The 26543-nt window shown below is 32.6% G+C and overlaps 2 protein-coding genes across 5 annotated transcripts in view; one reads left to right on the forward strand and one right to left on the reverse strand.

The window, feature by feature from the left end:
* LOC145334722 (monocarboxylate transporter 14-like) overlaps nt 1–2422 on the forward strand; it is a 43773-nt gene extending 41351 nt beyond the window's left edge. For 2 of the 4 annotated variants that reach the window (XM_080180308.1, XM_080180305.1), the window contains one exon: nt 1–2422. In XM_080180308.1, the coding sequence (XP_080036434.1) occupies nt 1–110 (110 nt within the window). In that variant the 3' untranslated portion in view covers nt 111–2422. The other 2 variants (XM_080180306.1, XM_080180307.1) reach the window with 2 other exon arrangements.
* Nucleotides 2414–26543, reverse strand: LOC145334723 (myosin light chain kinase, smooth muscle-like). The gene is made up of 17 exons (XM_080180309.1): nt 26468–26543; nt 25464–25510; nt 24621–24678; nt 21228–21260; nt 20525–20592; nt 19843–19900; nt 18810–18842; nt 16162–16222; nt 15356–15445; nt 14130–14221; nt 13108–13153; nt 12686–12720; nt 11288–11342; nt 9037–9093; nt 4193–4275; nt 3604–3656; nt 2414–3213 (listed from the first exon to the last, which is right to left on the reverse strand). Exons 1-17 carry the CDS (start codon nt 26515–26517, stop codon nt 3143–3145), a joined length of 990 nt encoding a protein of 329 aa, XP_080036435.1. The 5' UTR covers nt 26518–26543; the 3' UTR covers nt 2414–3142.

Raw genomic sequence — 26543 nt, forward strand, 5'->3', positions numbered from 1 at the left:
ATGGAAACTACAGCTACGCTTTCTACATATCCGCAGCTCTCCTTGGGTCATCATCAATTGTTCACTTTGTCGCATTCTTTGTCAAAAGAAAACTACAGGCAAAGAAGTAAAAATTCTTTGTCAAAGGAAAACTACAGACAAAGAAGTAAGAATTCTTTGTCAAGAGAAAACTACAGGCAAAGGAGTAAAAATTCTTTGTCAAGAGAAATCTACAGACAAAGAAGTAAGAATTCTTTGTCAAGAGAAATCTACAGGCAAAGTGTAAAGATTCATCAATACCAGAACACTAATCATGTCATTTGTTTTATATTTGTACAAGTAAAGCTTCCATTTTAAATAAAAGAGGTATAGTCCTTTCCACGACATCCCTCCATAAGGGGCGATTCTTCGTATTTTTTACAGTAGCTTTTCTCCTATTTCTAGCCCCTGCGGGGGGCTCTAACCCTGCGGGGCCAATTACCTAACCCCGTGGGGCAATCACCTAACACAATATAACCTAACCTAACCTCAAATAACCTATAAAAAGCCATTTTAAAAATACGACGAATCGCCTCTTATGGAGGGATGTCGTGGAAAGGACTATACCCAATAAAAGTTATGTTTTTTTTGTAATGGTTCAATTCTCTTTTGTAAGATCCAAGATGTAAGATCTAAATAATCGTCATAGCTTTCCGCGGTTAGTAAAATAAATATAAAAGGTTAATTTCATTTTGTTGGCTTTGAGGATATTTGATTTAAGATTATTTTATTATTTGATACGATACATGATTTTTCGGTATCGTATCGGCAGCCGCGTGTAAGCTTCAGTGAAATCTTCATATTAAAACTTGAAAATTCATCTTTAACAGACAATCCATCTTTTCAGAATTTATTTTTTTGCACACAGGCAAATTTAAATTCAAGGCTTATGCGCGGCTGCCGAGCCCTGATTAAAACTTTCCTTCCCAGTTCTAATTGTATGTATAGCTCAAATTGACAATGGACTCAAAGGATAGATAGATAGATAGATAAACAAAAGAAAACCTTTTTATAGTTATTACATCTTAATTAGCCCTTTTTGAAATAAAAGCTATCGTAACACACTCTTATTTAATACTTTCAAGACATTATTACAAGGACAGCTAAGCTTTTTTTGTGGGATTGGGGGGGGGGGTAATCATTACTTAATCCCCCCCCCCCCGGCGGACATTCATTTTTTAATGCATAAATTGTCTAATTTGATAACGTCTTGATAGCACTTAGGGGAGGTGTGAAATAAATTCTATTGATATTTTGATAATCTCTTATTGATGCCAAATATGTAAAATGTTTGTTTCAAAAGAAATCATATGTGTATATCATAATTATATGTAATTTAAACCAGTGTAGTTGTAAAGAAAGGCATTAAATGTGAATTTTTATAAATGTTACTTATCGAACTATAATGTATATTTGATATTTTGTGCTTAATAATAAATTATGTATCATAATAACTTCATATTTTTATATTAATTTAGCTCAATTATTAAAAATATAGTTAAATCAAAAAGATGATTAAAGTCCCTCCACAAATTATGACGTCATACGATAGAATAGCCAATGAGAAGCCAGTATACACTGTAACTGACCAATGGTAAAATTTATGCTGGCCTCTCATTGGTTTTTCTAGCGTATATATGACGTAATAATCTGTGGAGGGACTTTAATCATTTTCTTAAATCAAACGTACAATTGATTATAAATTATTGATTTGAGCTAGATTGTAATTTTATATCTGAATTGTTATCACTTTCATAACATGATTCATCAAAGGCTTTGTTTAGGTCTAAAATAGTAAAAGGTACGTAATACGTAAATGACGGGAAGGGAGGGGGGATGATTTTGTAATTTCTTGTAAATCATTATTTACTGTACAATTTAAATAATTAAATTCTCCAAAGTTTACAGAAACTTGAATTACGAAAAGTATACAAAATTCCTTCCCTTTTTATTGTTTTTGAATGATTTTTAAAAATTATAAATGAATGATGAAAATAACTTAATGTGATTTTTTTTCGAGTATTTTAACTGTATAATAGAAACAAAAGTTGCAACTCATATATTTTTATATATAGCGAACTCTGCAAAAATGAAAAGCAATTTTCTTTATCTTTTTTTACCAATTTCTAATTCTTCATTTTTTATTATCAAATTTTGAAAAGTATTTTTTATGATCTTTCAAATTGATTAGTACTTTTAAACTTTAAATTAGGGAACAAAAAAATTCTGAATAATTTGCAGTTTCTCATTAGTTCTTAATTCTTTTTTAAAACTCTTTTTAAGAAAGTTTTTATAGAATTGATGAAAGAATGGAATATTCACATGCTGTTTCATTAAATTTTTCACGTTCATTATCATATGTAAATGTATGTGTTTTTATAATAAATTATCATATGTTTCTAAACACATTTTATTTTTTTAAATTTAAATCACAAATATACAATGATGACAACTTCCATATTAACAATATCCCATAATTGAAAGTAGTAAGGCTTTTTGATGTCTGAAGCTTGGAGGCTGTCTTGGAGGCTGTTTGTCCAATTTTTTTTACTTTTCAGGGATGCTGTAAAATGTTTTGCAATGGTTTTAGGTAATTTTTATTTCTCCTTTTCAACCTATACTAATATAAAAAGTTAATTAAAAGAAAAAGTAAAAAAATAAGGCGTCAGAACAAAATCTAACCATCCAAATTAGTAGCTGACAAAAACCCAATACCTCTATTTGGTGGTCTAAATAACGTTACAGATACTAGATAGACTGACGGACCAAGTTAGTTATGGAGAAGTTGCTCATTGGTCAGCAAATATAACAGCTAATGCCTTATTGAGGGTGACTGACACAAAATTTATACACCTATCCTAAAATAGGAGCTAAGTGAATGTAATTTTTCTCATAATGATATGGACGGACATACAAAGTGACTTTGAGAGTAGCTTTGCAACTGAAAGGTTTAAAATGCCTAGATAAGAAAATGAAAAAAATGCAAATTTCTGTTTATTGGCCCACATGGGGCCAAATAAGTTAATATTTGGCTTTGAAACACTTCCAAAAAATTTAGGTAATTTATTTTAAGAGTGAGTTTTTTTAAAGCTTTATATTTTATGGTCATTTTTTTCTAGTTCTTTTATAATTCTGGAGGAGCACTTTTTTGTCTTTCTACTTCTTTTCTTTTTTCTCTGTTCTTTAATATCATAACTGAAAAACAATATAAATTTATAAACCTTAAAAAGAGTTCATTAATTTTCATCAATAGATAAACAAGGATGATAATTAATAAAATATCCTTAAAACTTATAATTAGACAATTTTTTGCGGTTTTTTAATATCTCCTATGGTCAAGTCCAACAATCAAGGATAACTACGGGAAGCCAATAACTCCCCCGGGTGTTAGACAAAGTAACGCCTATCAGACAACCAATTCTTTGATTGCACGACCTTTGTCTGGATGTCATAACTGTGCATTAACCAAACTATTCAACCAATAATTTTAATCTACAGAAGGGGTAATTATGGTTTATTGAATTATGGGTGAACATCAATCTATCATCTAATGTCTTATCCCCTTTATATACCTGTAATAATTACCTGAAACTCTGGACATCATCCTCACAACTTCTCCACAATGCCTCCACCTTCGCCTAGCCATAGATATAAATTGGCGCTTCACACAAAGTGAGCCCTGTTACCCCCCCCCCCCCCACTTTATTTTTTAAATGAATCGAAAATAAGAGGGGGGACCTAAATATTTTTTCCCTATACCCAACCCCTACTAAGGGAGTTAACCATGTTGGGTCTATACCTGGAGTTTTCCTAACCTGAGGTGAATTCTTAAAAAACTAATTTTATTGAGGCAAAAGTTTTTTTAAGAATCCACCTCTGACCTAAAGGAATGAACGAACAAATTAACTTTATTTTAAAAATAAGGGGGGGGGGAGAACATCAGGGCTAAAGTTTGTATGAAAGCGCCAAAATATTGTTATCCTGTGTAAAAGAAGATGTCCGTATGTGCGTCTGTTATATAATTTTGCACATCAAAATGTTTTTTTATTCGCATATGTACTTGTTCTATAAAAATAAACTATCCTTATATAAAACTAACAGAATGTGACCTAACCCCCTCAAAATAGCCTAAACCCCAACCGCTAGTAAATATAGAAGCTACTTTATAACCTACCTTGCAAGGTATTTTTGTAGATTGTTTGTACTGATTACATTATCACTAATATTTTCTTCCATCAACCAAGGATGTTCCAAACACTTGAAAACATAAATATCAACAAGATTTCAAATTAATGAAACAGTGCATAGTGTCTAATAAGAAATGACGTCATACAATACAAACGACCAATGCTAAGCCAGTATACAATTTACCTTAAGTCAATTGCAATGTATACTGGCCCATCATTGATCATTTGAGCATTGTATGACATCATTTTTATTGGACACAATACGCTTTTTCAAAATGAATAATAGATTGCGATCTTTTTTTGTGAAAAAAACATATACACACCCTATAACATTTAGAAATTATTTTTTTTCATCGCTTAGAAACCGATCAATATCCAGTGGATTAGAAACAGTTCTTAGTGTTGAAAAAAATATGTCTAGCATCGTTTTATATAAAGTTTTCTACTAATATACAAATCATAAGACTAAAACCATTTTTTTAGCCCTACGGCATCTCGGGGCTAAAAAAATTGGTTTTAATTTTATAATCGTACATTTTATATCCGCGGAAAGCTGTTTATAATACGATGTGAGACATAACTATTATCATATTTAAACCGATGCACGTATTATACTGTATCAAAACATGATATTTAATGCAATATTTTCGACATCAATTTAGAATTATATGTCAACACATAGAAATAATTATATTTTTTAAAATACGTTGATTAAATGTAATATTTTGACCTAATTATAATTTAAACAAAAATGACAACATCATTGGATTAAGAACATACATGTTTATACTTTTAAATATAGCATTGTGCCTTATTGTTCTATAAATCACCATTCCAAAATAAAGATCTTTAAAATGAATGCATATACTTTTTGGTAATGATTGTAGAATTGTAAGGCTTTATAAATTACTACGCCCCTAAAGGCCTCTACCCTCCCCCAAAATAGTTATAAACCTTCCCAGTACCTATGGTTGGCGAGATCTTTCAATACAAACAAACAGACAGACAAACAGATATCCTGATACTTTTTTATAAGGATGCCTACTTGTTACAAGAAACATAATGCAAAGTTTAAAATTAATCGGAATATTTTAACATGCTTAACCTATTCGGACAGACGGACAGACTCAATTCGTATAAATGCTTTGCTTTCAATAAAATATCAATTCAAAAACTTACAAAAGAACATCAGATTATTTAAGTTTTCTTTTTGAGTTAATTTTCATTGAAACTTTTTTATTGATAGACTCTTAAAAAAGAAACTTTTCCAATAAATTGTTTAATGAAAAGATTTTTTAAAAACAAAGCTTTTTTATATGTAGGATGTGTCCATTTGCTCGTTATTTTAGACATGTTAGAATTTTCCTATTAATTTCAAACCTTTTTTGGATAATAGATTTAATAGAAAGCATAGCAACTCATTTGTAAAGTAGGTTACTTTTAGGACGTCACCGAAACTGTCCCAATTTTGTATAACTTTTGCGGAACAAGTTCCAATTACGTCATATTTTTCTTTCCCGAAAAAGAGAAGTGGGAAAGAAAAAAAAGGGAAGGGGGGAAGAAAAAAGAGATGGGAGAAAAGGGGGTTTTCCCCATCTCTTTTGAAGAGATTTTCTTCCCCCCCCCCCTCCCTTTTTCGGGAAAGAAAAATATGACGTAATTGGAACTTGTTCCGCAAAAGTTATACAAAATTGGGACAGTTTCGGTGACGTCTACTTTTAGATTTTACATAATTAAACAAAAACTGCTTATCCTAACAAGGATGACAACATCCATAAGTAAAGACGCACAAACAAAAAGGAGCTTTACAAAGTGTCCTATAATAATAATATGTGCCGTGTGACGTCATTTAAATGAGGGGTGAGAGGAGAAGTGGAAAAGGAAACCCCTTAAAAAGAGATGGATACATTGACGTCAAACGGCTCATTTTTTAGGACACTTTGTAGAGCTTAAAACAAAAATCATGTGTGGCCATATGGATAAGGTAAACTGTTTAGCAAATGTTCAGAGGTCATAAAAAAAGAGATAAAGTAATGTATGAGAAAGAAATAGAAGTTGGAATAATAAAAGTAAATCACACAACCTTCATCCTTAAGTAACAGTATGTCTGTGTGTTTGTGTGTTTATATGTTTGTGTGTCTGTACCGAAGGATATCGCTAACCGTTGAACCGATCGGGTTCTCCTTAACAGGGTAGATTCTCATGGGTCCCGGGAAGGTTTATAATTATTTTGGGGGAGGGTACCACCACCCTCCCAAGAGAAATGACAAAATAATATTCGGGAGACTTCAACGTAACATAAAGAGGTATCGTAACATAAAGAATTATCGTAGAGACTTTAACAAACAAAAACATTTAAAGTGCCACTAGAGGCCTCTAGGGGCGTAACCGCTAGTAAAAAATATAGCATGACTGACGGACCAAGTAAGTTGTATCCTGGATACTCTTAGGATAGTAGTATCTACACAAAAAGTTAGTAATCTATCTTAAATAGCAGCCGAGAAAATACCATTACCTCCATAGTGCTACGGATTGACAGACAAAGTAAATTATAGAAGTATGTTGCTACTCTCATCCTAGTTTAATCTATACATACGATTGTTCGAATTTTGAGCTTTGCATTTATGGAGTAGTCATACTTGTTGGATATTGATCTTTTAATTGAAATATATTCAATAAAAATTCTTTTTTTAAAATAAACAAGAAATTTTTTTCAATAAGTAGCGCAGGATTAAAAGCAAATATAAAATAAAGAATAGAGTGGGCATGAACTATTTCTAACTTTGTCAGTATGGGGACCCTGTCCCAATTTTGTATCGGATCTTTGAAATCAGCTAATAGCGTCGGAAATATAAACAAAGCCGAGTCCCTACAAAAAGACAGAAAACAATTTACTAGCAGACGAAAAGAGTCTCCACCACTTAGGTAATATATTTACTTAATTATACATCTATACTTATATATATATTCTCTGTAAGGAAAAACAATAAAAGAAAAATAAGAAAGTTATAATGGAAAGAGAGAAATTGAAAGAAATGTTTAAAGAAGGATTTCGCTAACCGCTGAACCGTTATGGTACTCCTTTACAGGTTAGCTTCTCATAAGTCCTGTGAAGGTTTATAGCTATTTAAAAAATTTTAAAAAGGCCGACCTGGGGATATTTTTGGAAATTAGCTAAAAACATAACTAGCGGCAAAAAATATTTTTGCTAAATCGCTGATTTTAACATAGACCTCTAACTTTCATACCTGCTTAGATAATTTCATTTTTTGTGATTTACATTTGTAAATTGACGGACGTACAATCAGACCCCGATTAAAGAGTAGCTATGCTTCTAAAAACATTATTTGACGTATGTTACTTTATAGGAAAAAAGTATTTAGAAAATTTGCCATAAAAGAACTCGAGAATTAAAAATTTAAGTATAAAGATAAATCCTGATAAAAAATTAAGTAACAGGATCTGTATGTGTCTGTCTGTACCGAAGACCTCCGCTAACCGCTAAACCTACATGGTTCTCCTATCCAATGTGGGTTCTAATAAGTCCTGGGATGGTTTATAATTATTTGTGGGAGGGTACCACCACCTTCTGTCGACATTCCCATCTCAGTGCCCCCAGAGGCCTTTAGGGGGCGTGTCCGGTTATAAAAGATATGGGATAATCTTCATTCAAATGACAACTTTAGCATGTCTATTTATAAATTAGAAAAATGTACGAAATTAAAAAAGAATATTGATTTTGCAAAAATGATGTATAAGAGAATGTGTGGGTATAGTCCTTTCCACGACATCCCTCCATAAGGAGCGATTCTTCGTATTTTTCACAGTAGCTTTTCTCCTATTTATAGCCTCTGCGGGGGGCTCTAACCCTGCGGGGCCAATTACCTAACCCTGTGGGGCAATCACCTAACACAATATAACCTAACCTAACCTAAAATAACCTATAAAAAGCCATTTTAAAAATACGAAGAATCGCTCCTTATGGAGGGATGTCGTGGAAAGGACTATACCCGAATGTGTGTCTGTCTGTACCATAAGAATTCGCTCTTATTTACAGTGAAGCTTCTTGTAGGTCACAGAATGGGGAGAGAATTCAAAGAAAAATCGTCCCTAGAAAAAGCCCCAACACATACAAATTTAATTTTCTTCTATAATTAAAATTCAAAGTGGTGGTTCAGCTCTACCACCCGCCCCCCCCCCCCCCTTTTCATTTATGACCCCAAGATAAATCTAATATTACAAAATTCATTTAAATGAATAAAATATAGAAATCCAATAAAAAAAATTTCCGATTATGAAGCATCATATAAAGTTTCTGATCATCATCATTTTATTTCAAATGCGCAGTAAAAAATTCATAAATTTTTAAAATCAGGAATCTAAAGGGATAAGACAATAGCAAATAAATTGATGTAAATCCCCAATGATAATCCACGAATTACCTTTTCTTTAGATAACAATTAGTGACTTTAAAAACTCAAATTAATGAACCAAGCAATCAAAATCCAATATAAAAATAATTATAAGTGACAAGTGAAAAAAAACTTCTCCCTCATGAGTAGATTGATACATAAGTAAAATATCATAATGTACGATTTTCTAGCAGCTGTGCCGAAGGAAACTAGTTTCTTTAGCCAGTGCCTTTGGCACCTCGGGGCTAAAAGAACTAGTTTTAATCTTATAATTGTACATTCTATATCCGCGGAAAGCCGTTTATAATACGATGCGAGAAATAACACCTCAGGCTAAAAAAACTGGTTTTAATCTTATAATCATACATTCTATATCCGCGGAAAGCCGTTTATATTACGATGCGAGAAATAACTATTACCTGTTTCGGTGTGAGTCTTTGTTTCTTGTCTTTTTGAAGGAGATTTTCTATAAAAGTCTTAATAAAATAATATCAATTTAGGTTCAATTTTATAACAGATAATTCTGATTTTTAAAAGTTTTATTTAAATAATCCTTATATAAAAGTAACATGATATTTGTCTGTCTTTGAGTGTATATGTGTGTAGCGAATGATCTCGCTAACCACTGAACCTATATGGTTCTTCTTTACAGTTGAGCTTCTTGTAAGTCCGGGAAAGTTCAATAAATACTTTTGGAAAGGGTACCACTACCTTTTTAAAAGCGAAGCTTTTCTATAATTAGGGTCGGTCCGTCCGTCCGTAACGGATAGCTTTTTCGTTAATTTAGGCATGTTAGAATTGTCCTATCGATTTCAAATTTTGCATGGTGATTCCTTTAGTAGTAAGGTACGATTTAGAAAGCGTAGCAACTCTATAATCATTACCAAAATTTCCGTATGTCCAATTTAAACATGTTGATTTTTTTTACTTTTTAACAACAAATTTTTATGTGATCTAATCATCCGATTGGACTGATTTTTGGTATATTGATTCCTGGGACAACAAAGTATAATGTTATAAGCGAAGCAACTCTATAATCAAGTCCTAAATATATAAGTATGTCCATAAACATTATCCTGTATAAAGCACTTTTAAACAAATTTACTTACAATTTTGCTTCGACTCTTATACATATATTATTTTTTTATTCAGTTCTGACACTATATATGTGTTCATGTCCGTTTGTCCTACCGTTTTAGTGCTTCGCTTTTATGGATGTTGTCATCCTTGTTAAGATAAATCGAACTTAGAAAAAAATAATTTCCTCCCCATGTAGTTTCTTTATAAGAGAAGCCACTACTAAAATATAATTTGACATAATAACTTGTACAAATCCTAAAACTTAAATTGCAAAATTGTTATTTTTGCAGCTTCACAAACATGTGATAAAGTGAATATTTAAAAATGATTAAAAGTATGATTGTCATACAAAATATAAAAACAAGGTATTGGTTTTGCTGTGTGCGCGGTCAACACGGCCCCATAAAGCAGCTGGCCCTTGATTTTTTTTAAAAAAGATAGGTAAGATCCACTTTCTTAGATATATGGTTATAGTCCCTTTCGTGGCAACGCCCCTTAAGGGGCGAATTGTCGTATTTTAAAATGGCTTTTGATAGGTTATTTTAGGCTAGGTTAGGTTATATTGGGTTAGGTGATTGCCCTGCAGGGTTGGGCAATTGGCCCCGCAGGGTTAGAGCCCCCCCCCCCCTTGAGGGGCTCGAAATAGAAGAAAAGCTATGTTGAAGATACTAAGAAACGCCCCTTAAAGGGCGTTGCCACGAAAGGGACTATAACCGATAATTCTTTAACCACAGCCGTTTTAAAATAATTGAATTCGCTGTTTTGAATATTTTCAGCCGCAACTAAAACCAATCTAATCAAATTTTCTTATAAAATTGGCTGTAGGGAAAAATATTTTTTTTTCTGCTGAAAAAAACATGTCAAAACCATTTACCAATTTTATAATCAAATTGATATAGAAACCGGACATAATTCAGTTTATACTTTACAGTAATTTAATTTTTTAATAATAATGTTTTTTAGCAGGTTCTGTAAAGTGTAAATCTATTGGTTTCTCCGGGGAGGTAGGGGACATTGGGCTGTTTATTACACTAATCCCCAAATCTTAAAATAATGTTTTCCTTTTCGTTGACTTAATAACTTTCAGGATTTTAATTGAAATTTTATTTGTTGGTTCATTAAGTTAAGTGTCCAAACGTTTCAACCATCAATTGAAATCTACTTAAAGGGTAATTTTGTATGTCATCATTGGGGATGTACATGAATTATCGACCATTGACTTATTTCTTTAAATGCCTTGGTTATTGTGTTATACAAATATTGTGTCTGTTTTGTGCCAAGGTATTCCCCCTAATCTGACAACATGAGATATTGTTGTATAGATGTATAATCAAGATAACTACTAGGCCCAAGTAGTAGGAACCTTTTTCGTCTGCTACCAAATTGATTTCTTTTTTTTTGTAGCGACCTGGCTCTGTTCTTATATCCGACGCCATTGGCTGATATTCAAAGCCCCAATTAAAAGTCGGCCGTAAAAACCACCCCGTAGACAGTTAGATATAGCTCGTGCTCCCTCTATTCTTTAATGGTAAAACAAAGTCCTAATGAGGCTAGTGGCGCAGCTGCTAGAATGATAATGAATGCAATTACCTTCGCATTCTGAGAAATTTGATCAAATTCCGGAGAATAGAATTCATAATCTGCTCTGAAAAGTTTTTTTTTAAAGATTTAAAATTTGTTTTTGATTCCTTGAAAACTTTTTAGTCGTGTAAAAGCGTAGCTACTCTATATACTCTGTATCTAACACTAGTGGCTTAGCCCTCAGCATCTAGAGACTCTGTATTAAAAGTGGGAGATAGAAGGTTGAAAATATACCCTTATCCAATCCATTTTCAGTAACAAAATGACAAAAAACCAAACCAAGAGCTATGAGAAGGTTCGCTAAATGCGATTGAGTAAATAGCGAAAAATTGACCTAAACACAAAAAAACTTAATACTCTATATGATTAGATTGTTTATGTATTTTAAACTGTTTTTAACCTATTTTTGAAAGGTATATCAAAAATATACTCTGACACCTTTAGAATCATACTTAAGAGCTAAAAATGAGAATAATAGCCCACATCAATTTTTATTAGGATTTTAAAGTTTTTACTATGGATTGAGTAAATTTTGCTGAATCGTGATGTGTTTTTTCCTTTGTGGGTAAATCCTTGCTTACAAAGCATTTTTCTTCATAATATGATTAAACGATAATGATAGTAAAATAGCTCTTTTGATTTTATATTTATAGTAATTCATTAAAAGTTAAAGATGTACGTAGGATATATCTTTGAATTAACATAAAAACTATGAGGATTCAGCATTAACCAATGACAAAACTAGAAATCTTTAAATTTTAATTATAGTGTTTTCACAAAGTGACTTATTTCCAATAAAATTGAATAATTTTTATTTAATTAAAATGAAAAGATACATACTTTTTAAAAAATATTTTTAAAAATAAGTTTGAATGATCTTATTTTATATCATATTTGTAAATGTGATAAAGATAAATTTGTTGTATTCCATAGTACATTTATTATCATTTTATAAATTTAGACCTCAATAGCAGACTTTTATGTGTCTTAAATGGATAATAGACCGGAAACATTTTTATGTTAATTTATTGATATATTGTAAAGAATTAATTCTAAATTAGTTTTGATAGATGAAATCAAAAGACCTAACTTCACTAGCATACAACATTTATGAAGCAAAACACTCCAAAAGCTAAGAATTTTACCCACAAAGGAAAGAAACAATACGATTCAGTAAAATTTTTTTAATCCATAGTAAAAATAAACTTTAAAATCCTAATAAAAATCGATGTGGGCTATTGTTCTCATTTTTAGGTTTGCAGTATGATTCTACAGGTATTAGAGTATATTTTTGATATACCTTTCAAAAATAAGTTAAAAACAGTTTAACTCTCTTTTACAGCTTCTAATCAAATGTGAAAAGTCTATTAGTAATGATAAAAATCTTCGCCAGAAAGTTATTTTTACCTTGTAATATTGCTGTAAGTTTCTGCCTCTGTATCTCCTAGCAAAATTTAAAAACTCTATTTTTATGTCAAAAACCTAACCTAGCCTGGTGTTAATATACACCAGAAAAATAAAAACCACCTAAAAAAGGGGTTTACTTAGTAATATAGTATACAATACACACAAAAAAGTAAAACAGTTGAAATTGTTGATTTAAAATCGTCTTGGGATTTTATTATGACCATAGTATACAATCCTTATGAGGATAAACAAAATTACCCTTCTCGAAATTAAAATATTGTTAGTTCAAAAGTTTTAGGTCAACCAATCCATATTCATAAAAAATAAAAAAATTTGGGTATTGGTGTAATTTACAGTCCAATGTCTCCTCCTTCCCCCCCCCCCCCCCACCCCCTGATTTAACAAAAAAAGTGTTGTTCTATTCCTGCAAATGGTGAGAATCCTGATAGCAAAATGTATGTAATCACACCTGTCATTTAACATTTCAAATTAATAATTAATTAATTTTAGTTTAAATTCCATTACAGTGTGTTTTACTATGCTTAGGTTCCTTCATTCTATTTGTAATTCTCAGAGATCTTACCAAATACTATAGTAGACTATAAATTGATGTACGACCCTAAATCTAAATTTGATTAGTAAACAAACATCTTCTGTAGATTAGAATCATTAGTGAATTAGTATGGACACTGCTAGTTTGAACTAACCAATCAATATTTAATCAAGCCAACAATGTTTTTATGCCCGCAAATGAGTGAATTTTTAAAACTTTGAGGACCAATATAATCAACATTATATGGTTATATGACAACATCCATAGTAGCAAAGCACAAAAAAATGGAACTAACAAACGGACAAAGTTAGTTATAAAGTTAATATTCAGTTGTCATAACAAAGAAAAGAAATAGATACAATATGCCAAAACTCAAAGAAAATCACGAAACTTTTAAAAAATAAGGTGTATGTCTCTTGAAGCATGGTCGACAGACAGACAAACAAAACACTGTATGGACTAGATGCGCATATGTCATAGAATTTTAGCTGTATAACTTAAATAGCAGCCGAGAAAACCACATTTTTCCCTTAGCGTTACAGACTGAAGAACAGACAGTCAATTATATAGTATCTTCGCCACAAAGAAAGTAAATTATAGAGTATTTAGCTTCGCTACTAATAAATATATATTTTTAGTAACTTTATTGAAATATTAGAGTAAAACACTAGAGAGGGAAGGGGTTGAATAACTGTATCTCCCCATTGCAAAGACTTTATGACGACTCTTAATTGGGTATTTGAAAATCAACCAATGGTGTCGGGAATATTAACGCAGCCAAGTAGCAGAAAACAATTTGCTAGCAGACGAAAAGGGTTATAAGAAAAGGGAGGGAGGTAGTTATCTGTATATACATCTATACTATAGATCTGTTATTGAAATGTAAAAATTCCTATTGCCCACATATCAGTGGCCCCGCAAACATTATCGTAGGCCACAATCTCGGGGGCTATAAATTCTGCAGTTCCACACATCACTCTCACCTAAAAAAGATTCTTGTAACAATGAGGTATAATCTTATAAGCGAAGTAACTCCAAAACAATTTCCAAAATTGCCCATACATCCTATTTCAACATGACATTTTGTGTAATTTTTATCATAATATTAATCATAGATATTAACTTGATATAAATTAAATTACTTTCGATTTTATACTTTTTTTTTGCTAAAATAACGATACCACCAGCTTTACCCCAGACCTTCCCTCCTGACTTGATGAACAAACTGACCAAGAAATGAGTTTCATATTAGCAAGCTAAATTGACGTCAAATTTACCATGTGAAACGAGAAACGCAACCACCCTTGAACCAAAACCGAGGAGGGGGGGGGGGCGGTAGCATTAAGTAGGTTTAAACCAAACAATAAAAGGGGAGCTTGGTTTGGTATGTTTAGGGAAATTTATTCAGACAGACATGTAAACAAGGGTTCGGCAGCCTCGCGTCAGCCGCCTGTAAGCGCAAAGGGAAACGACTTTATACAATCTAAAAACCTGAACTAAATATGGTAATTCCTAATTTCAAAAAATTTTAAATGCATCCGAACGGGATTCAATTTGAGGCTTAGTCGTGGCTTATGTAAGATTGTGCACATTTTTGAGCCTTGAAAGAAAGAATGCTGCATTTTTTCGATTCGCGAAATCTAAACAGAGTATACAACTATTTATTTAATTATTTCGCTTTTGTTGGTACGGCCTTCATAGGAGAAAAACAAATTATCTCCAATCTATTATTGCTGCATATTAATTAATGCATCTTTTCAGAGCTGTATTAGACATTATACAAATGGCTAAAATAATAATTTTAAAATTTTGAATTCTTAAGTTGTATACTCTGTTGAAATCTTATTGGCTTTGTCCAATCAATCAATGTCGAAAAAATGTCGAAAAAACACGGCATTCATCTTCAAAAATCCATCTCTGGTTATTTCACTTGGAACAAAGAAATTTACATCTATACTTCATTTCACACAAATTTTAAATCCAGTCATCCAAGAGTGGTGGTAAATGATTGTTTAACCCTCTCAAAATTGAAAAAATACATTATATTACCCCCCTTAAACCTTAAAAACCAATCATTTTAACTCCCTCAAATAAAAAGCTTGGACGTCCCGGTTAACCTGTTTATTCTGTGGCACATGGAGGGCTGTACCAAAATCTACAATTTTGATGGTACAAGTATCTTCATTGGCACACACAATATTCTCTGGCTAAAACAAGAATAATCTACGATACAAAGTAGTAAGATGTCTGTCTGTCTGTTTGTCTGAAGCTCAGTAACCACTGAAACGATTGGGCTCTACTCTTCAGGGAATATACCTACTGGTCCTGGGATGGTTTAAAGCTATTTTCTTGGGGGGTAGGACATCCCCAACCCCCCCCCCCCCCAAAAAAAAAAAAAAAATATTATTTAATTTTTCTTTTTAAATCTACTTAAACAACACAAAAATAGTTTGATTTAACCTCTTGGGGCAAAGCCGATGCTAGGGGCGAAGCCGCTAGTCCTATTATATAAAGCAGTAAGGTTTTTTTTTATTTATTTTTTAGAAGAAAAAGTAAAAAAAGATTTCGAGGAATACCAGTATTTTCTAGGTGGGATTTATCATATAAGAGTTGTGGTACCCCAACCTTCCAAGGACCTATGAAAACTATACTGTAAAGGCGAAGGTAGGTCTATATGGCCATATAAGGTTTTTTTGCTGGAGGGGGGGGGGGGGGGTTATTTTATTCCAGTGTGGCGATATCTAAAAAAAAGTGATGGTAACCTTCCCCCAAATTAGCTATAAGACTTTCCAGTACCTATAAACTACACTGTAAAGAAGAATCATTTCGGTTTAGTCGTTTAGCAAGATCTATCGGTACAAACAGATAGATTTATAGACATCCTTTTACTTTATCCACAAGAATTAATGATCTTATATATTACCTTTAAATCCAGATGTAATATTTCTTGTGAATGAAGATATTCTACTCCACGGCAAATTTGTCTGATAAAACCAAATCAATTTTTTTTTGTATAAAACTAGAATCTAAAGGAATAAGACAATGGACGAAAAATTCATGTACATCACCAATGAGGATACACAAAATTATCCCTTCTCAAAGTTACAATTAGTGGTTATAACGTTCGAACCCTCAATCTAATGAACCAACAAATTAAAATTTAAAAAGTTAAAGGTCCCCATAGTTGTTAAGCCAACGGATAAGGAATCGTTGAAAACTTTGGCGACTAAAAGAATAAATAAAACAATGTCCCCTCCCTCCCTTTGACTACATCCATGAAAGCGAAGCTTTACAAAACAAACAGCCCAACAAACGCCCATTGAGATTTGTCACAGAGATCTTAAGGGATAGAAGATAAACTAATGTAAATCCCTAATGATAATAATCTAAATTACACCCTCTGAAGATTAAAATCATTGGTGGAAAAGTTATGACACTACTAGTTTGAACCCACAAATAAATTTGTAATAAAGGTACCCAAGACGTTTAAGCAAACGAAGTAGAGATCTTTTTATAAACTTTGGGTACTAGTACAGGGGCGTCCAAGCTTTTTATTTTGGGGGGGGTAAAATTTTTTAAAGGGGGGGTAATTCGGTTTTGGGGGGGGGGTAAAATGGCGCGCGAAGCGCGCCGCAAATTTTTTTCCCCCCCCCCCCAAAATTTTTACCCCGGGGGTAAAATTTGCTTTGGGGGGGTAATTACCCCCCCTGAAATCTGTTAGCAGGGGTAAAATTTGTTAACCCCCCCCCAAAATTTACAACCGGGGTAAAATTTTTGGGGGGGGTAAGTTAAATTTTATTAAAAATTTAGTATTAAAAATGCGCGCGAAGCGCGCAAAAATTTTTTTTGTTAGAGATTTTCTATTTTGGGGGGGGTATTTACCCCCCCAAAATTGTTTGGGGGGTGTAAATACTCCCTTCTAAAGGGTTGGGGGTGCCTACGGCACGCCCAGGGTAGGGGTAAATTTTAAATGGGGGGGGTAAAATGAAAAAAATTTTGGGGGTGCCTACGGCACCCCAAAATTCGTTTGGGGGGGGGGGGGTAATCGCCCCATTACCCCCCCCCCCTTGGACGCCTATGTACCAGTATATATAATTTCCAGTCCAATTTCTCCTCCCTACCTGAATGAACTTTCTATTTCTATTGTTCTATCGTTTTTTATTATAACACCATTGCACATAGTACATTTGTTTGTAAGAAATAATGGTGCTTATCCTTTCTTTCTTTCTGTAGCCCTTATCCTTCTTCTTCATAATTTTCGTCATCAATTGCCAGGTTGAGAAATCTGGCAGCATCCATTGGTTTGTTCCAGAGGCTGGTGACAGTGAGGTCTGTGGGGTTGCCTGGACAATTAAAAAGGTGGGCAGTAGTGTGACTATTATCGCAGTGGGGGCACTTGTCTATTACACTGCGGTCGATGCGGGATTTGTAGCTGTTTAGGTAGCTACTATAGCCAGATCTTAGTTGGGCCAAAGTTGATCTGGTGTTTCTGGGGAGGCTTTTCTCAGATCCGTTGATTTCTGGTGGTCGTGTTTGGAGAACTTTATTGTTGTCATATCTGCTAAGGGCCTCCTTTACAGATTTGGTGTGGATAAACTTGAGTTTTTGTTTGTAGTTTGTAGTTTGTAGTGGTGCTTATCCTTAAAGTGTCTATCGAACAAAGACCCCCCCTTCCCCTCCTCTAAATAAGATTTCATTCCTAGGCATAACCTTTACAGGAGGCCCTTACCCTTAGGGGTGTATAAAGAATGAAGTAAGAGGGTTAATTAGCTGTTTCTTTACAAAGCAAAGACCCCATAATTCAACTTTATTGGTGCTTTAGATTTGTCAGATTACAATTCCAAAAATTGGTGTTCTTATATTTAAAACAACGCCAGAGATATGAAATTAATGATATACATATATGCTTTTTTCCCTGCATATTTAATGCATGTACTTCAAATGAACTCAAGCAACCTATACATTTTTAAGGCTGTTTACAGAGAGAAAAAATAGACATTTAAAGTAAATGCTCGTTACTTCAGAGAAACCAGATTTTCAATCGACAAAATTTTCTGCAATCTTTCGGGTCCATGAATTAAAGGGATGTTGTTTTTTTGGTATATATATCTATACTTTTGTATATTTCCTTGCAATGCCTATACCTGGGTTGCCCTACATGAAAAACCAGTATCCAATATAACCTACCCTAACCTGCTGATCTAAATTAATAAACAAGATAGAACCCCCCCCCACCACCTTTTTTCAATCTATTTTAAAATAGGGGGTGGGGGGGATTGTGCTCTACTTGGCAATGTGAGGGAAACTGCAAAAATAATTGTTTTAGCACTTTTTTTTGAAAGTGCAACTCATCCATCAAAAAATTTACTCAACCAGGAAACAATTTAATAAAACTTTTCAACAAATAATTCTAATCCACAGAAAGGAAAATATTGTTTATCATCATTGGTACATCAATTTATCGTTAATTTAAGAGATCTAAAATAGGGGAGGAATATAATCGCGCTCTGGCTGTTAATGGGTGTTTTCTGAAGTGATTAAATCAACGGAAATTGATTGGATTTTTGTTCCCTCAAGAAGAGACAACAATCTGATTCTGTCAACCTACAATCAAAAGTACATCTATAATACTAAGTAGAATGATGTCTGTCCGTCCGTCCCTTCAGATCTCGGTAACTACTGAACCGATTGATCCTATTGGTCCTGTGGTGGCATTAGGCTATTTTCTTGGGGGGTGGGACACTTACAACCCCCAAAAAAAACAAAAAAAATTCCCCTACCATTTTATTAGGCAGTTATTTTAAAATAAATGGCAGCATAAGAAATACTTATTTTTTTTAATTACCTCTTGGGGCAATGCCCCTAGAGGCTAGGGGCGAAGCCGCTCATATAGTAAATCAAGTATGACAGCATCGATAAAAGCGAAGCTCTGAATCGATAGGACAAACAAACATTAACATTAGAGCGTCAGAACTGAAAAAGCAGAATAACAACAAATAGCTAATTTGTTGCAAAAGTGCTTAAATACAGGATAGTTTTAAGGACATGCTTACATTTTTAGGAGTTGATTTTAGAGATGCTTCGCTTATAACATTGTACGCCTTGTTGTAATAGGGATCAAAAAACAGATAAAAAGGATCATAATATCACAAAAAATGTTGTTCAAAAAGGTTGCTACGCTTCCTAATTCGTACCTAACTTTTATAGAAATCATCATGGTTTATGAAAATCATTAGTGGTTCAGATCTTAGCGAGATTTTATCGGACAAACAAAAAGCCTTACTACTTTATACAATAGAATATATTGAGAGCTTCTAATTTAGGACTAACAATTTAAATTTAAAGTAAATAGGACAATTACATCGCATTTAATTTTAGTATCAAAAAGGCTTAATAATCAACATGTTTAAAATTCAAATGTGGACTTTCTAGTAATGTTTATAGAATTACTACTTTTACAAATTGCAAGTTTGAAATCAATAGGACAATACTTACGGTCTAAAACTAACGATCACTGCTCTCCTTTAAGAAAGTAATGATTGATATAGTTAAAGCTTGGGTTAATCCCCCTCCCCCCCCCCCCTAAAAAAGAAGAATAAACTGCCTGTATTCATCTGAAGCTACTCGTTGAAACAGCTCACCCCCAGCAAGATATTCTAATACTGAAAATAATAGTTATTTCTCGCATGATTGTACATTTTTATATTCGTAGAAAGCTGGATATAATACGATGCTAGACATAGTTTTTTCGTATGGATGAGAACTGGTTCCTATCCACCGGATTCGAATGAATACGAGAAATTGTATTAACAAATCAAGAAAAGCAAAATCCATAACTTTGTAACAAAAATTAAATTATACAAAAAATAGTAGAATTTCAAGGAAGTTTAATTTTGTCTCAATGAAGGCAATTTATCCGCAGAAAGTTCGGAAGAAAAAAATATCCCCCTTTAAAAAAAGAAATTTCTGAACATAAATAATTTTGGTTGCAAGATCCTTAATAGCTAGGGGAAAAGCCCAGAGTTCCATTCATGAAGCAGTAGGTTTTTTATACCACTTAAACGATTAAGTTCTACATTTTAAGGAGCTAGGATGGTTTGGGGCTATTCTTATACCAAACTCCTCCCCTTCGAAAAGCCCATAGATGCCAAAATTAAATCTTTCTAACGCATTGGTTATAAATTATAATTGCTGCAAAAATACATATAAAGTTATACAAGACAGACGTACGTACAGAAACTCTAATCATACATTAACTGCGCTATTAAAAATCAATACATTTTTACCTATTATAATTTCTGATGGAGTAGAAAAAGCATTTATAAACTGAATAACATGCGGATTTTTCAAATTTCTTAACATAAAAAAACGTTCAAAAAAGAAAGATATAGGTGTTTATATTTCTGTATTAAAATATCTTTCAAGTCGAATTTTTACAAATTAAAAAGTTCTTAATTATGGTTTGTTTGACATTTGCATAAAGTTAGACAAATTATTAAGATTATTAAACCCTGAGAGAGAGAGGGGACAATGGGTTGTTTATTGCACTGGTCCCAAAAGTTATGTAATAATGTTTTCTTATTCGTTGGCTAAAAAACTTTGGGGACTTTAGTGAATTTGATTTTTTGGTTCATTAAGTTGAGTGTTCATACGTTTCAACCACTAATTGTAATCTACAATAGGGTTAACTTCATTAGGGATGTACATCAATTTATCGGTCATAGTAATATCCCTTTAGGTACCTGCAAAGTGAAGATGATTAAGGTCCCTCCACAGATTATGACGTCATACGTTATTATAGCCGATGAAAGGCCAGTATACACTGCAATTGACCAATGGTAAAATTTATGCTGACCTCTCATTGTTTTTTTTATCATATTACGTCATAATCTGTGGAGGGACTTTAATCATATTCTTGCAAAGTTCTTAATTATTGTTGATTTGACATTTGCATAACGTTCGACAAATTAACAAAATTATTAAACCTACCTTAGAACTGTAATTTCGGTTTCTGCTTTTTCTCTAAAGAAATTATTAATTAAGTTTTAAGGAAATTTAATAATAAATTATCTTTCTAAATAATATATTTGTACATATATTATAAAAATAAACTCCAAAATTTTCCATAGTTTCTATGTGGTTTATATTTAAAATTAGAAAAAACAAGGATGACAACATCCATAAGTAGCAAAGCACAAACAAATAAATAAGAATTTAGATATTAGTTGTCAAAAGCATGTACATTAGGAAAAAATCACAAACCTTTTCAACATTTGTTCTTAATTTTTTAATATTTATATTTCAGTACTATGACTAACAGACTGATGGTCAAATTAAATTACATACTGGATGATCAAAACCAGTGGCGTGCGAACCGAAGGGGGCATTTGGGGCAATCTCCCCCCCGCTAGCGACCAAAACTCGACTTAATTAACCAACCAATCAAAATTCCATTAAAGTCCCCAAAGTTGTTGAGCCAACGAATAAGAAAATTTTATATGAAATATTGGGGACTAGTGTAATAAATAGCCCAAAAACCCCTCCCTCCCTGCATATTTGAAGAAAAAAATTTGCGCTTCGCGCCCTTCCAAACGGTTTCTGCTTTTTATCACATTGCATTGTCAATGTATATTGTGTTTTTATTTCTTTAAAAACATGTGTAAACAACAAATATTTAATCAAAAAAGTTATTTTATATAAAAAAGAAACAGCGTTGATATTTATCTAAGCCTTTTTCTCAACACTGTATGTCTGTCTAAATGAATAACTATATATGATGTCATTTTATTTTCAGGATAAGTTTATCATTTTTTTGTGTACAAACCCTTACAAAAAGACATGTTTTTTTTATGGCAATTTTCATTAAAAACCATTAAAACTAACTACACTCTATATTCCTAACCTGATCAAATACGCCACTCTTGTTGTCTTTAATTGATTTTAGTTCAAAGGGGGAGTAAATATTTTAGATGCGATCATGCACCGCCCTTATAAATCCTTGGAAACACCACTTAATCAAAAATTAACAGAGTTTTAAAGTGCCATTTAAAGAGGGTAGGATATGTTGATATAACTTTTTAGTCAGTACGTAATGCTAAGGGGGAAATGTGATTTTTTCAACTGCAATTAAAGATAGAAGGCTAAAACTTAATGTTAACATTCCCATCATTATGGAGTATAATTAACTATTAAAAATTCATGGAGGTTGGACTGCTTTTTAGGACGTTTTTGGCTATTTTTGTATCTTTTAAATTTCAGGTATAGTCCCTTTTGTGACATTGCCTCTTAAGGTGCATTTCGTCGTATTTTCACAGTAGCTTTTCACCTATTTATAGCTCCTGCGGGGCCAATTGCCTAACCCTGCAGGGAAATCACCTGACCTAACTTAACCTAGAATAACCTTTTAAAAGCTACTATGAAAATACGACGAAATGCCCCTTAAGAGGCGTTGCCACAAAAGAGACTATACCCTATATTTCTAAGAGATTTTTATATCTGTAGATGACAATTAATTTTTGTGGATTATAATATTTAAAAAAATAAAATTTCTCGCTGATTCGAGCATCCAGTATGTAATTTACTTTGACTGTCATCACACAACATACAGGAAAAAGGATTTGTGACTTTTTCTACCTAAAATATATATTTATTACAACAGATGCTCTTTAAATTTACTTGTCTGTATTCTTATTCATGATTTTTTGTGCTTTGCTACTTAAAGATGTTGTCATCCTTGTTGTCATACAATAAATAAATATTTAAAATCAGTTTTACATATTAGGTTAATTTTTGGTAAATTATTTCCAAAATGAGTGTTTTTATCTCCCCCCCCCCCAAAAATTTTTTTAATGAGGTTATTCATCCTTCCTGCTGAGATTTTATAACATCCCCTTCCACCCATAAAAAATGTTTTGTGGTGGGGGGGGGGGGGTGAGGTTAAATTATCTTCTGTACTTTTTTTCCAAAGATGCTTTCTAGCTCCCTTACCTTCGGTCATTGCAGGGTGGGGAGAAGAGATGGGGGGAAGGGATGGGGGAGAAGAGATGAGGGGGGGGAAAGATGTGGGATATAAATGGGAAAAAGGGATGGGGGAAGGGATGGGGAAAAGGGATAAGAACTAGAAGGCCCATAATCAAATAATCCCACCCCTTAAAACGCCCTTATTTAAAATTAGTATATATAATCAAAATGCCCCCCCCTAAAGCAAAGTGCCCCCCCGGGGCACTTGATTTAGGGGGGGGGCAAAATTTTACAAAATCTTCAAAATGCCCCCCCCTAGACAAAGTGCTTCGCACGCCACTGATTATTCAAAACAACGGAAAATTTAAATTTAATATTTTTAACTACAAAAATTTAAAAAAAACGGACCATAAACTCCAAAGATAGGAGGAAAAATATAAAAATAGCCAAAAACCTGCAAAAAAGCAGTCTGACCGCTATTGATGTTTTCTTGAAACGACAGGAAATTTAATTTGATATCTATAACCGAAAAACTTCGGAAATCGGGCCATAAACACCAAAGGCATGGAGAAAAATGTGAAAAATACAAAAATAGCCTAAAACCTGCTTAAAGGCAGTCTGACCGTCATAGTTGTTTTCTTGAAACGACAGAAAATTTAATTTTAATACTATAACTGAATAAATTTTGGAATTCGCACCATAAACACCAAAGACATGGAGAAAAATGTGAAAAACTTAAAAATAGCCTAAAACCTGCTAAAAAGCGGTCCTATCGCCATTGATGTTTTATAGTTAATTGTTAATAATAAGAATGTTGTCAAAAAAATTCAGCCTCTTATCTTTTATAGGAGCCGAGAAAATCACGTTTCCCCCAAACTAGGACATACGGACTTACGGACAGACGGACATTTCAAATTATAGAGTAGCTTCGCTACTAAAAACAAGGATAACATTTATAAAAGCGAGAAGCAGTGCTTATAAAAATGTGCTAAAACATATTTAGAATCATTATTTGTATAATATATTAATTTATAATGTTATTACAGAATAAAAAAAAATTCTTAAAATTTGAGTCTTGCATCTTGCCTTTAAGTTATTTTGGGATAAATAAATCTAAATTTTAAATGCTTTGTTACTATTCGTTTGTCTTATGGGTTTAGCTTCGCTTTTATGGATGTTGTCATCCTTGTTTTATCAATTGATATAGGACATACGTGAATATATTGACATTTTGTCGTCAATTTAGCTAGTTAATATTAACATCATTTATTAGTCAGGTCGTTCATGCAATAGGAGGGGAGGGAATGGGGTAAAGGGGGTGGATGGGGGATAACGTTCTTCTAGTCAGCTGCGTGCATCAATTTATAAGAGTAAATGTAAATCTGGTGCAACATCCAAGTAATATTATATCGATTGTTTTACCTGTCTTTAGCTCTTCTAGATTTAAGATATTTTCCCGCGTAGATTTTACCATTTTTTCCTGCAGGAAAATAATTAATAGAAAATGAGTCAGCACCTTTTAAATTTGAACGTCAGCGATAAAAGATATTTATTAAATAAACATAAAGGTTAACAAGAACTGGATCTTTAAATCATTTTAGTGGTGAGCCAGATCGGGGTGAGCCGAATTTCAGCAAATCACAGCGCGGCATTTCATAAAATACTGTGCTCTCATTGGTGGAAAGTTGGCTCACCCCGATCTGTCTCACCACTAAAATGATTTAAAGATCCAGCTAAGGATGACAACAACCATAAGCAGCAAAGCTCAAAAAAAATCATGGATTGGCAAACGGACAAAGTAAGTTATAGAGCAAATGTTAAGTGGTCAAATAAGAAAAAGAAAGGACCTTAGAAATAGGATCACGAAAATTTATATTTGCATGACCAAGTTATATACGAGATGCTAATGGGATAGTTCTCCTTATAATACAGAGCCCCTAGATGGTAGGAGTATTTTATATTTCATAAGATTATGTTTAAGCAAATTTTGCTTTTAATTTTAGAACAGTTATTTCTCGCATCGTATTATAAACAGCTTTCCGCGGATATAAAATATTAATTAAAGGTTAAAACCAGTTGTTTAGCCCCAAGATGCCGAAGGCACGGGCTAAAAAAACTAGTTTTAATGTTATAGTTGTACATTTTATTATTCGTAGAAAACTGGATATAATACAATGCTAGACAATATTTTTTTGTATGGATAAGAACCGGTTCTAATCCACCGGATATTAATCGGTTTCGAGTGAATAGGAGAAAATTGCTTACCATAAACTTTATAAACACATCCAAATTTTCCTTTTCCCAATAATTCACTAAAAAAATAATCAATCATATAGTTTAGAAGCAAATATTTTTTATCATTTACTAAGTATATTTGCGATTACTTTTATTTAATGAAATCTTCCAATTTTTAACATGTACAAAACGGCCTGCTAAATTGCTTCAAGATCCATGTCAGATCTATATAGGAAATAAATGTCTATAAACGAGCTCAAGTTTTCCAAGGAATATATGATTAAAACTCATAGTGCTCCAATAATCCATAATAAACTCTCATTGCCCAGAACGATAAGACCCATTATTTTACTTTATTAAAAATAAATTCATTTTTTTTATTTCATGTTGCTATTTACCTTATATTGATGTATTTAATTTCTAATCATAAAAAAGAAAATTTAAATTTATAATATGATAAATTTAAGAAAACTATGTTTTAAAAGAATTCGATTGTGGCGACATTTTGTGTGTTCAAATATTAAACTAAAATTGTAATCATCATCATTAACCCTTTGGTGATGGTAATGTAAAGAAAAAAATATAATTTAAATTATTAATATTTACTTTCTTTTAGATAGTAATGCCGGGTGAGGAAAATAGATTTATTGAGAAATAGATATGCATATAGAAAACTAGTTATAGGGAGATAATTATATCGAGCCAACTCTAGTTATATATATGCAACAGGATGTCTGTGTGTCTGTACCGAATTACCACTTCTTAACAAAAATGTTTTCTTAAAACAACATCTCAAAGACTTCCCTCCCACCTAAGTTGCACAAGAGGTTTCTAGTGGGCGTAGTCGCTATTAAAATATTTCAAAGAAAATCCACCATTCTAAAATAATGGCAACTTTTATGGGAAAATGTGATTCATCTTCTAAATAAAGTTTTAAGCATTCATAAAATAAAACAATTATCCTGCATACTAGCAAGCATGAGGTTCATGGAAAAAAAGCACAAATTTGGTCTTGCAGTTTCTGAGATTTTTACCCTTTAACAAACTGTTGATCGAAATCCGCTATTTGTTTCATATCTATCATTTAGTCCCTCTTAAATGTCAAGTTCT

Source organism: Acartia tonsa, chromosome 12, assembly GCF_053477335.1.
Source record: "Acartia tonsa isolate MP-2025a chromosome 12, ASM5347733v1, whole genome shotgun sequence".
NCBI lineage: Eukaryota > Metazoa > Arthropoda > Copepoda > Calanoida > Acartiidae > Acartia > Acartia tonsa.

What these genes read in the sequence shown, in the direction of transcription:
- LOC145334723 (XM_080180309.1), bottom strand. Translation starts at nt 26,517, where the DNA reads ATGATAGATATGAAACAAATAGCGGATTTCGATCAACAGTTTGTTAAA. An exon ending in TCCATCAGAAATTATAATAG is followed by an intron (nt 19,901 to 20,524) that starts GTAAAAATGTAT and finishes TATTATTTTCAG; the next exon opens with TATTAGAATATCTTGCTGGG. An exon ending in GATGATGTCCAGAGTTTCAG is followed by an intron (nt 3,214 to 3,603) that starts GTAATTATTACA and finishes ATTGTTTTTCAG; the next exon opens with TTATGATATTAAAGAACAGA.